The sequence below is a fragment of the Apium graveolens genome, chromosome 11 (genome assembly GCF_009905375.1).
Source record: "Apium graveolens cultivar Ventura chromosome 11, ASM990537v1, whole genome shotgun sequence".
Lineage (NCBI taxonomy): Eukaryota > Viridiplantae > Streptophyta > Magnoliopsida > Apiales > Apiaceae > Apium > Apium graveolens.
The window spans coordinates 113009418-113021448 of NC_133657.1; the positions used below are offsets into that span (position 1 = coordinate 113009418).

At 35.4% G+C, this 12031-nt stretch overlaps 2 protein-coding genes across 2 annotated transcripts; one reads left to right on the forward strand and one right to left on the reverse strand.

Moving 5' to 3' along the window:
• The first annotated feature begins 372 nt into the window (after window positions 1-372).
• On the forward strand, window positions 373-3107 carry LOC141698280 ((+)-neomenthol dehydrogenase-like). The gene is made up of 5 exons (XM_074502951.1): window positions 373-528; window positions 606-861; window positions 1330-1404; window positions 2071-2244; window positions 2420-3107. Exons 1-5 carry the CDS (start codon window positions 497-499, stop codon window positions 2795-2797), a joined length of 915 nt encoding a protein of 304 aa, XP_074359052.1. The 5' UTR covers window positions 373-496; the 3' UTR covers window positions 2798-3107.
• A 353-nt stretch (window positions 3108-3460) lies between these two features.
• Window positions 3461-11319, reverse strand: LOC141695781 (pleiotropic drug resistance protein 3-like). The gene is made up of 24 exons (XM_074499998.1): window positions 11087-11319; window positions 10655-10778; window positions 10395-10480; window positions 10198-10282; window positions 9871-10030; window positions 9711-9787; window positions 9559-9612; window positions 9374-9464; window positions 8955-9256; window positions 8571-8849; window positions 8179-8492; window positions 7938-8098; window positions 7745-7848; window positions 7521-7674; window positions 7248-7388; window positions 7046-7116; window positions 6631-6963; window positions 6060-6350; window positions 5690-5773; window positions 5367-5500; window positions 4777-5004; window positions 4234-4405; window positions 3880-4134; window positions 3461-3797 (listed from the first exon to the last, which is right to left on the reverse strand). The coding sequence occupies exons 1-24, from the start codon at window positions 11317-11319 to the stop codon at window positions 3531-3533; spliced, it is 4200 nt and encodes a 1399-aa protein (XP_074356099.1). The 3' UTR covers window positions 3461-3530.
• Window positions 11320-12031: the final 712 nt, after the last annotated feature.

Sequence of the window (12031 nt, forward strand, 5' to 3'; positions counted from 1 at the left end):
CTGACATTACTTTTCATATATACCGCATGCAAATATAAAATAAGAAAAATATTAGGGGTATTGAGTTAGTTCTTAAAATAGTTATTAGATAACTAGGATTACTGTATGTTTTTTGTATTTTGACTGTATGGTTAAAATAATTATTTTTATTTTTTTTAATTAAAATATATAATTTAAATACTAATATACAATAAAAAAATTAAAATTGATATGCGGAAAAGTCAAGACACTTAAAATAAAACGGAAAAGAATTAGTTAAATATAAATATATCCCTCCATTCAAATTAAATAATAATATCAATTTAAATTATTTCATAATAACGCGTCACTTTATAATTTTATAATTTTTTTTGGGGCTCTGGCCATTACTTTTAGAATAAAGCAAAGCAGCTTCATAACTAAAATTTTCTCATCTTCTTGTCAGCAAGATCTGTGAAAGACCCCTGTCAAAAAAAAAAATCTGTGAAAGACTCCTCATTTCATAACATCATCAAAAATGACAACATTGGCTAATTCAACAGCAAGAAGGTTAACATTTTGTTTCTTGAATAACCACTTCAAAATAAATATACAGCTATGTAAAATCTGTAATTGTTGCGATGTAGGTATGCAGTTGTTACAGGGGCAAATAAAGGGATTGGACTAGGAATATGCAAGCAACTAGCTGCTGATCATGGCATCACTGTTATACTTACTGCTAGAAATGAACAAAGAGGTCTTGAAGCTGTTGAGAATCTCAAAAATTCTGCAGGTTTAAGTGATGACCGAATCTTCTTTCATCAGCTTGATGTTACTGATCCGTCAAGTGTTTCCTCTCTTGCCGAATACATAAAAACTAAATTCGGAAGACTTGACATCTTGGTAACCTTTTTTTTAACTTCCTCTCGAAGCTTAATTATGTTTTGTTTCCTAACTTTTTGCAATTAATATTGAGGAGGCTCAATTGATTGGATCATATGTTATCTTAAAACTTAGATTTAGCATTTTTACCGTGGTTTCATCAACTCAGTAGAACTTTTTAGGCTGTTACTCTTTTTGTTGAATGCTAAGATCTCATTTCAGAGTATTTTGATTTATGAGGAACGAAAATAGATGGAATGAGAGAGTAGTATAACACTACAAGTCGAATAATTTTCACTTATTCCATACTAGTTTTAATTGAAAGGATAGCAAGTAGAAGGATGTTTTTCAGGTAATGGTTGGTTCTTTGCATGCCTGTTTTACACGTGCCTATATAGCCGGCTAGCCATTATGCAGAGGGGAGTTAAGATCTGATAAGGGTCGTCCCAACAAACTTTTCATTCGTCATTGATTCAGAACATTGTGCAGGTCAATAATGCAGGAATGGGGGGAGGTGTCATAGACGAAAAAGCTCTTTTAGTCCAATTGTCCCAGAATGATGGGGTGAGTCTGTTTGAGTAATTTATATATATGTAACTTCATTTTAAATGGCATTTGTAGTTAATTTTGGATTGTGATTTAAAATTATGCTTATGTAACCTGACTAAAAAGAAAGTTGGATGAACTCATTTCATGCTTTTGTGTGCTTTATGTTTCTTTTTGTCTGTGTAATAAGTAATTCTCTTCTCATTAAGTTGATCATGATGCAGGCAGAAAGCTTGGAACAGACTAAATTGCTTCCTAAGAGTTTTGCACTCTGATCTTATAGCTAGTTATATGCATGTTTGACCTTAGGAAATGCTTCCATAAGTATGTCTTGTTCTAGGTGGAGTTACGCTAGGGCTGGTGTTATTTGAGAAGAAGTTGCTGACACACGCATAATGTATATCTGCAGTATTATTACTAATTGCTTCAGAAGTATTATGATTAATCTAATATTCTAATATCAAACGAGAAGGTGTTTGCATAGTCCATAGATGATTACTTACAGCTGACGAAAGCGATTATGAAAAATCTAGTACCCTTGCAGGAGATTTTGGTAGTTAGAAAGGCTTCACTTGTTAAATAAATTCCCTTATTTCTCACGCATTCAGGCGCATACACACATACAGTCATTACTCTTTTGCAAAATTTCTGATCCTCTTTATCTTAAACTCTTTGGGTCTTCAGAAAACAGGGATCAGATGGAATGAGATTATCAATGACACATACGAGTTATCAGAAAAATGCATACAAACAAATTACTATGGAGCAAAAAGAATGGTGGAAGCACTAATTCCATTGCTTCAATCATCCGGGTCACCAAGAATTGCTAATGTCTCTTCCTTCATGGGAAAATTAGAGGTAGAAAACATACCAAATGATATGCTATCACAATTCAGCTTTATAGGGGGTTCATTAAATATGCAGAGAAATTTGATTGAAGTTAATATGTCAAATTTTCGGATCTATACTTGTTTTAGATACTGTGTCTACCTGTTCGAACCTGCTCAAAACTTACTATTGTTTTTCTTCTCAGAATTTACCAAATGAACGGACTAGGGGAATACTAAATGACGAGCAAAACCTTACAGAGGCAAGACTGGATGAGGTGCTAAATGAGTACCTGAAGGATTTCAAGGAAAGTTCAATACAAGAAAAAGGTTGGCCAAGCTATAGTTCAGCATATATGGTCTCGAAAATGGCAATGAATGCATACACAAGGATTTTGGCAAAGAAATACCCAACTTTCTGCATCAATGCTGCTTGTCCTGGTTTCGTGAAAACAGACATAAATCTGAATACTGGTACATTAACCGTCGAAGAAGGTGCTAAACGTGTGGTAAAGCTAGTGCTTCTGCCTAATGGTGGACCTTCAGGCCTTTATTTTATTGAGGGTACCGTGTCATCCTTCTGAGTGAAGGTAACTGCAACAACATTGCAGCAAATTACCTATTATAGCGCAATAATAATTGATGAGAATTGAATCAAATCATCTACTATTAGTTATACTTTGCTTTTACTAAAAACTTTGCGGCATCATGAAATAATGTGGCTATATATCATGATTGCCTGCTTCACCTCCCCAATAATGTTCCCACCATGACACTGAGTCAAAGTGATGTCATCTTGATTGTCTGTGTAATCTTGTTTGTAAGTTGCCTACGAGGGCACCAGCAGAATTGTTAAATAAGGAATGGCTATTTAAAGCAAAAATTATTCCAACATTTTTTTGATATTTTCTAAGTTTTGAATTTGTTTTAAATTTTAATATGAATTGACAAGCTTTTATTAGAAGGGAAAGAAATGAATTTGCATACAGGAATCTGTCATCAACATCTCACAATTTCTTGAATTTCAGTTTTAACAACAAATTTGATATAAAAATGTGATCAAATTTGTTTAGATACTAGTATTTCTGATCATAGTATCACTGTGATTTTAACTGCTAGAGATGAACAAAAGTGCATCGAAGCGAATCTGAGGTTTAAGTAATGATCAACTCATCTTTCACATAGCCGTGCATGAGATTTAGGATATCAGATATCCTGTTGTGATATGGAGTTTTGTTCCAGCTTTATTCATTATGGCCATATTACCAATGGAGTAGATAGTGCAGGGCATTCCTGCTATGTAGATACAATCCACCGCTACCTCCTTTGAAAGTTGAGTTTTGCCATGGAATATGCAAATATAGATGCAAATACAAATGGAAATGCTATAAGAACTAATGCTACTATACTTGAATAAGCACTATGATAACCAAAATAACTTCCTAAGAAGGTATTGATTGCTTTTCGTTCTCCAAATGCTACTATTTCCGTATCAATATCTCCATATTGTGATGTAAGAAGACCTCGTAAGGACCAGGATCCTGGGCAAATCCAGTAGCACCAATTCCACCATTTCGGGATTTTCTGCAAAACAAACACAGCAAGTTGAATCAGCAACAACTAATTATAGAACTGCTAAATACCAACAGGATTCAAATTGGCTTACTGGTTCGGGTATGAGGAATCCGGAGAAAAGACTCATTATGGTGTTACTGAAGCTTGACATTACAAAGGCCACTTGAAGAGAACCACTTGTTGAAACGAGCAGCATACCAAGGTAAGTGTAGTAGAGCATCGTACAGAACATTGTGAAGAAATACCACGCTACTTTATATACAGACCAGTAAAAACCTACTGCTGGATATGTGATTATCACAAATATCCCTACTTGAAGGAATACATAAGGAATTTCAATGATCACCTGCCACATGGATATAAAATATGTTAACATCTGAAGTTCAATTAACATTCGAAATTCTGGAACAATTGATGTATAGTTTTAAAGATTTATATAATTTACCTGTGCAAAGGAATAAATCCATGCAGAGTACATTCCAGCAAACCTTTCTCTGTATACAACGTTGCGCTCAGTAGCTATAATTGATAGTACTGATGTGCAGTTGTATGTTCCTAAAAATTGTAGAAATATAAACATTGATCCTAGTATGTTCAACAGGTCCTGTTCGCCATTTCTTTGAACCAAACATCACTGTCAGCATCTCAAATGATATCACCATATGTATACTTACACATAATGAGGCATATTACTTATAAACTCTAGGCAATGAAAATAAAAGGCCAAACTTCACTGGAATAGTGGAATGACAAGCTTTTATATAAGATCAATATTTTGGTTCATCTTTTCCCTTGTAACTTGCGCTTCTGTAGTTTCATGTCAGCTGTTTTTAACAAGTACTTATCCCCATAGGCCTCTTTGAATAAAAATATATGTAAGATTGACCTGCAGTTGTAAAAACTGATAGAACTGTACCAGTACACACACAATTCACGAGACTCCGTATAGGCAGGATCTTGATAAATAAGGAGTAATTTATATGCTTACATGTCTTTTCCTTTTTGCCATAAAATTGCTGCTAATATCACAGATGCCATTGTGATAAAAGCTAAGCGCGCCAAATTGTACTTAGGACTCCTCCAATAGGACAAATTCTGTTTCCAGAGGCATGACTTCAACTGTTCCCATTGCGTTTGTGAAAAGCGTGTACTAAAATGTAGTTCTAATGAACCTTGTGCTGGGGAGCTCAATGCTTTGATCCGCTGTTTGGTTTCTCTACAAAAAGAATATTACCAAATTACAACTTCATTCTTTACACCCTCTGTGACTGATTGTAAGCAATGTTTGAATCTTTTGCATGCATTTTGAAGCATTCATATGACATGTCCGAGGCATATTTTTTTTGTCTCTCTTACATATGCAGGTTAAACAGCCGTAATATTAAATATAAGAATATGTTGCCAAAGAGTTGAGACTTTCCAAGACTCGTGATTCCTATAATATTGATGATTGGAAGACAAATAGCAATGTTATGTGTATCTCACTCTGCAATGTTATGGGAATTAACTTGGCTTTCGTAGATAATGTAATAACAACTGCTGGGCCAACACTTTATTTAAGATTAGTGTGATTCTTACCGACATAGATGAGACTTTTCATAGATATGGGCAAAGTTTAAATCAAGTTGTTCTTCTGAAGATGAACTCGTAATTTCTAGCATCCAGGTCGCGGGGTTGTAATTTTCTTGGATTTTCGGCACTCTATTTATGTTCTGCCACAAAGGAGATAAAATGGTTGTTAGGCAATTTGACTTTGTGACATGATCTGATATCGAGTACCATACAAAAATTTTGATTTAAGCATAGAAAATTAGTTTCTGTGCTTATTCTGTATCCTTTCTAATTTTCTGTGCTTATTCTGTATCCTTTGGGACTTGGTTCAAACATTAGTCATTGCTCACCTCAAAATATTCAATTAGTTTACTGGAATGCTGACCCAACTCTCCAGAATATATTATTTGTCCTCCTCTCTTCATTAGAATTAGCTGCAGGAACAAAAAACAGAATAATCAACTCCCTAAGCATGCGTAAAATTATTTTTTTTTTTTTTGGGGGGGGGGTATTTCTGTGTGTGTAGTAATCATGCAAGTTCGAAAACATGCTCAAGTTTATGGCTAAGCATAATGATAATAATTCATTTTTTGCTTCCTTTTTTGTTGTGATCAATTATTGGCTGGTAAGTTTATAAGATGTGTAGAAAGGATATAACAATTTTACAGCATTTCAAGGTACAACCTATGTTTCAGATAAAGATTTGCAGCATTGAGGTACCTCATCAAAAGCTTCAAATATGTCAATACTTGGCTGATGAATAGTGCAGACAACAGTTCTATTTGTATTTGCTATATTTTTAACTGCTCGCATGACAATTGCAGCTGCTCTGGCATCTAAACCAGAAGTCGGTTCATCCATAAATATTATGGATGGGTTGGAAACAAGCTCTACTGCTATTGTAAGACGTTTTCTCTGTTCATTTGTCAAACCACTTATTCCAGGAACACCAACCAGTGCATCTTTAATGTCTTCCAGTTCAATCATTTGAAGAACCTCAGCTACAAACTCCTGTAAAGCTCAGTGTTAAAAGCATGTAGAATGATATCTTTATTTAAATGCCATCTGTTTGGGAATCTTTAAGAAATTTTATGGACATTGTACAAATAGTGGTATAGTAGTATTTTTGTTGTAAAGATATGAGACATTAGCAAAAGATGATGAGTTAGTACAAGTGTTTGGAACCTTTAGTTTCAAGATTTTGAAATTCCTTATTTAAACTAAATCTTTAGGTTCACAGTGAATTTTACAGTTAAGCTCAGTACTTCTATCGAGGGTAGTGATAACTTACAACTTTGGTACTTTCATCAATCTGAGGTGGCAAACGTAGCCAAGCCGAGTATGTCAGTGATTCATTTACTGTAATCTGTGGTGAATGGATATCTGTTTGTTCACAGTAACCAGCTATTCTGGCATAAGTATCCTGCACCTTGGGATATCCTCCAATTCTTATATCTCCTTCAATGATACCAGTATTTTTACGTCCAGAAAGAACATCTAGAAGTGTTGTCTTTCCTGCTCCAGTAATACCCATCAAAGCTGTAAGCACTCCAGGCTGAAATGATCCCGTAATATCATGAAGAAGCTGTATTGTTTTCTGTTGATAACCTTTTTCTCTCATTTTCTGTTGGAATGATTAAGCAAATTGGATATCAAGAATCATTTGAAATAAATTTGAATTCAGTTAATTTAAGGAAATTTTGTACCTTTGGAGTATCAACAAAATATTGCACATCCTCAAATGTAACTGTCATTGGCTCAAAAGGCAACACCATCCCTGTTGATGTTAGATAACAAAATCTGTATTATTCTAATTTGAGCTCATCATAATGTTCTCCACCACATTATTCACTTTGGTAATATTTTCTTGATACAGCCATCTTGCTTTTAGAAAATTTATCTTCTTACCTATATGCTTTGTGTCTGTAGGAGCATAGGAAGGATCAACATTGGGCAATTCAATTTCTTGAGATATTCCTAGCTTGTCATCTTTTGCTTGTAGTTTGGAAAGTCTTTTTTGTGAAATAACAGTCTGATATCTTCTTGGAGCTGCACAATTTCATATTTGTTAGATCAGGTTAGTAAAAAACATACATGACTTGAGCCGTTGTATTTCTGTGTATTCAGGCTTTTATCATGCACACACTTGTTTCTTTGTTCATAGGTTGAGTAGGAACGTACCCTTTGAAAAGTTTAGGGCACATGTGAATCCAATATTCAAAATGATCCAAAATCCCAATAATGCACCAACTGATATCCAGTAAAAGTTTCTTCCATAGTTGAATCCATGATTTTTCAGAAATTGGTGCCCTATTGTAGCATTTAAAGATAAGTCCTGTGGAGAAAATGAAAAGTAAGCATTCACATAGATCAGTAAAATGAAAAATGTAGTTCCCAGTTCTGACCTTTTGCCACCTTGGAGAAAGGAATTCATTCACAGAAATTCCAATCTCTGCATAAGTAAAAGGAGAAAGCCAGAAGCCCCATTTTAACCAAGCAGGCAAAGAAGCTGCAAAGAATGGGGTCATTAGTTAATGCGATAAACATTCTTCAGTAATAATTAGGAGTACTCCCAGATGGAATCATTGGTGGTCTTACGTTGTGGAATAATAAAGCCACAGAACAGAAACATCACTAATACGGTGAAGAGACCGCAGAAGGTTGCAACAGACTGATCGGTAAAAATCGAAGCTATCAGGCGAAATAATGATGTAGACACTTGATTCACAAAAGCAAGGAGTAGAAGCTGGTGAAAAAACCTATGCGCATGTATGTATGCATTAGTACTTAAAAATAATAGATAATCAAGGCCTTCAGTTATATTTTTGAGGAACTGCACCTTTGTGGTTCAGGACTGTAACCTATAACATAGTAAGTAAGCCCCGTCCAAAGAAAAGCATCTAGAAATGAAAATGGGATCTTCAGAATGACCGCTGGAATGGAATAAGCCCATGCAGGGTAGAAGCAGAAATCTCTCTGCTTGTAGAAGATTGCAAGTCTGGATACAGTCATGGACAACTCTGGTATTGCATTACTGTTGAACCGAATTAGGGAATAAAACAGAGATGCTAGGAAGTAATTTGCATCGACAATATCAATTCTTGTTTGTGTACGTAGGAACACCGTCATCGTTATGAGTGCAGAAACCACGAGCTGAAAAAGCAATAACATCTGGATGAATACATACATGCCTTTGTAGTTTCATGTAACTCTTGCAAAAAGTACCCATACCTGTGCAGATTTAAATGCATGAACAAATGAGTTACGCTTCATAAGGACCCATTCTCTAGCCATGCATGCCTCAAATATTTCCCAATTCCTTGTGGAATTGGTGTGGAATGTCAAAGCAGCATCATGAAGCACATCCTTTTCAATATTCTGAGAGAGATCTTCATGCAGTTTCTGTCCTAAACTGGAATCCTTAAATTTCCTTGCAAACTCTTTTGCAGTGACATATATAGGTTGGTTATCATGGTGCCAAAACTGTGCTTGATCCTTTTTAGATATTACCTGCAAGTTGACGTTACAGTTTATACACTCTGGAAAAAATAAATTACTGAAAACAACCAACTTTGAGCGGGTAAGAAAGTTTCTCAATTATAATATATAACACACTTCTTGCAGGAAGTCAGCGACGCCTTTTCTTGGTGGACAGCGGAAACCACACTTCTCAAAGAATTGCATAATATTATCACGAGGCCCGTGGTATACAACCTGTCCTTCAGACATCAAGATAATATCATCAAACAAATCAAATGTCTCTGGTGCTGGCTGAAGAAGTGAAATCAAAGTGGTTGATTCTGTAATGTGTGTCAGCTGCTGAAGACATTTAACAATCTGAAATGTGCTTGAACTATCTAATCCATTGGATATTTCATCCATGAAGAGCACCTTTGACGGGCCAATCATCATCTCACCTGGTAATTGAAACAATCATATGTAAACTTGTCTTTAGAAACTGATTAGTTTCCAATTGTACTACAAATGTATATTACATGAGATTATGAATTATTAGATTAGTTGGCATAGTGCACCTGTTGTCAGCCTCTTCTTTTGACCACCTGATATACCTCTTCTCATTGCATTTCCCACAATCGTATCAGCACATATTTCCAGTCCAAGTATCTGAGAAAACCCATATAAATGTAACAGGGAAGTTTTCATTGAGTGACTTATGCAAAGGTGGTCAGGGAGCCATGACTTAATTGAAGAGAACTACCTTTAATATATAGTCCGTTTGAAGTGTCCTTTTTAATCCGTTGATAGCAGTTTCCTGTAATGATTAATTATAGAATACGATGATCAGAATGACAGTGCTCGAGACTACCTTTACTCATGAACATGAAAGGACATTTGTACACAGGATTGTACCTTCATGTAGGTGTCAATATCTGGGTCTGGTATAATACCGACTTCTTTCTCTCTTCTGATGACTTCTCCCATAGTTACTAGAACAGTTACAAGAGTCAGCCTCTAGAAGAATTTTACATATACATTATGGAAGTATGTACAACTTTAAGAACAGAGGTACCAGCTCTGCTTCCAATGCCCAGACATCTTGCTGCAAAGTCAAGAGTTTCCCTGACTGTCATTTCAGAAATGTGCTGGTCATATTGGCTAATATAAGCTGCTGTCTTATGAGGAATAAACTCATTCATCTTATATCCATTGTAAGAGATCTCTCCACTGACCTAGTTTTTCAAAATCTCTCAAGTAAGTCAGCAAGTACAATTGAATTTTGTCTGTCGCATTTAGTATGATTGTATAATATCCTCTGATAATTCTTTGTGAATGTTACTGGACACCGGAAGAGCGAAGAAAAAGGGGATGTTTTTGGATAATTAGGAGCTACAGATACCTCAAGATTCTTGTCAATTTTTCCAGAGAGTGCCAACAGCAGAGTGGTTTTTCCACATCCTGGAGGCCCAAGCAATAGTGTCATCCTGCCAATAAGTACGTCACCGTGAGTATATTTTGCTCAGTTTGAAAGAATCTGCAAATGCTGAAAATGTTTTGGGTGATAAGTATGATAAGAAGAAGTAACTTCAACAACACCTTGAAGGTTTGATAATTCCACTGACATCTTGAAGAATTTTTATCTTGGTTGAATGAGTTGTGCGCCCTTGAAATTTTGTAATACCCTGTCAACATTGATGTCTCATATGTGTTTAGTTGTTTTGGCCTTAACGAAAAATATCAATTGCTAGGACATCACAAGTACGAAGAACAAGTTGTTTCTTGGTCATTAACCAACAGAGAGCAAAGTAAATATAAATGCTATAAGCTTAGAAAAAGGACAAAGAGACAAAGCTTACAAGTATAATCCTTTTCAGTGTGTTCCATAGAGTAGGCAGGGGCTCTCCTTCAACTACATCGCATTCTGCTTCCATACAAACATTCTTATACCTTACTTCCACAGTCGGAATTTTCAGACCCACTCTGAGGATAAAATAACACAATTTATTTTACATGTATCTGCTGTGTTAGTATATGATGATTAATGTTTTTTGTTACGACCATCTACTGGAGTACATTTTCGCATCTGATCTGAATAGCTGATGCCTAAACACAATCAGGTACTGATAGAAAGGAAAACAATTTTAACCGATTAGAAAAATGTTCTTGAATTTGTATTAAGCGTAGCCACCAATCATCGTGAAATATATGTAACTACTTATGTGCGTCCATCATGAAGTAATGCTATTAATTTTTTGTGAAGATCAAGCGAAGGTCATATTAGAAAAGACCTGTCTATTCGTTGTCTCTGCTTCAGTAATAAGCGGTGATTATCTTCCTCAATTTTCTTCAAAAGTTTATCGATTAATGCATGCCTTTCTAAAGCTCCGAGCTTGGAAACAAGATTAGTTGTTTTGTGCTGTTGTGTTTCTATTCTCTCAATAGCAGCCAACTCCAGCTCACCTTCATCATCATCTTCTCTAACAGTTCCAATTGTATCAGTAACATTGTCTCTTCTCAACATTTCTTCAATTTCTTGACTTTTCAAGTACAATGCCTTCAATGTATATGTACACGAGTGTGCATGCACATTGAGACAAAACTATAGTGACTTTCGTCTAGCTCGTGAGTAGAAAACGAAACTATTATAGTTATAGTGACCTTATTACCTAGTAGCATCATAAAAAAAGCATGCTATGTGTTTTTATATGCTCCATAATGAAAACAGAGGAGTTTGAAGGGAAAAGTCCGCCAAAAATGTATCTGTACAAACACGTACTCTTTCATACTTTGTACGATATCTGTTTGTGATATGTGTTTGTGTTACATGTTGAAGCAGCTTTTAGCATCTGTCGAGCATATCATAGATCAGCCAAGACATAGTTGGAAACGATGTCCGTAGATCGAAAACAAGAACTAGCTGACACATATATTCTAGTTTAGCTAACATTGAAATATGATATCTGATTATGAGCTGGTCTAAGATTGAAGATGGCTCAGATCATATGTCTGGCTGTTCATGTGATGTAGAAAGGATGGTATCTTCTTGGTGTCTCGTTGTATATTGGCCGTGAATACATAAGTTTCTGAAAGTTTATTTTATCAGCTTTGGCTCGGGGATATCAATATTCTCTTTCGGTTAATAATCAGATTCTTTCATGCTAAATTAATATTTCCTCTGCGACTCTGTTGACAACATGACTAGAAATTCAATGATTTCGAGCGTAGAGTCTGTA

Coding starts and splice junctions, on each gene's coding strand:
- LOC141698280 (XM_074502951.1), top strand. CDS start 497: ATGACAACATTGGCTAATTCAACAGCAAGAAG. Junction 1,405..2,070: donor AATTGTCCCAGAATGATGGG/GTGAGTCTGTTT, acceptor TTGGGTCTTCAG/AAAACAGGGATCAGATGGAA. Junction 2,245..2,419: donor CCTTCATGGGAAAATTAGAG/GTAGAAAACATA, acceptor TTTTCTTCTCAG/AATTTACCAAATGAACGGAC.
- LOC141695781 (XM_074499998.1), bottom strand. CDS start 11,319: ATGTTGAGAAGAGACAATGTTACTGATACAATTGGAACTGTTAGAGAA. Junction 7,389..7,520: donor TGCCCTAAACTTTTCAAAGG/GTACGTTCCTAC, acceptor GAAATTGTGCAG/CTCCAAGAAGATATCAGACT. Junction 3,798..3,879: donor GATTCCTCATACCCGAACCA/GTAAGCCAATTT, acceptor TTTGTTTTGCAG/AAAATCCCGAAATGGTGGAA.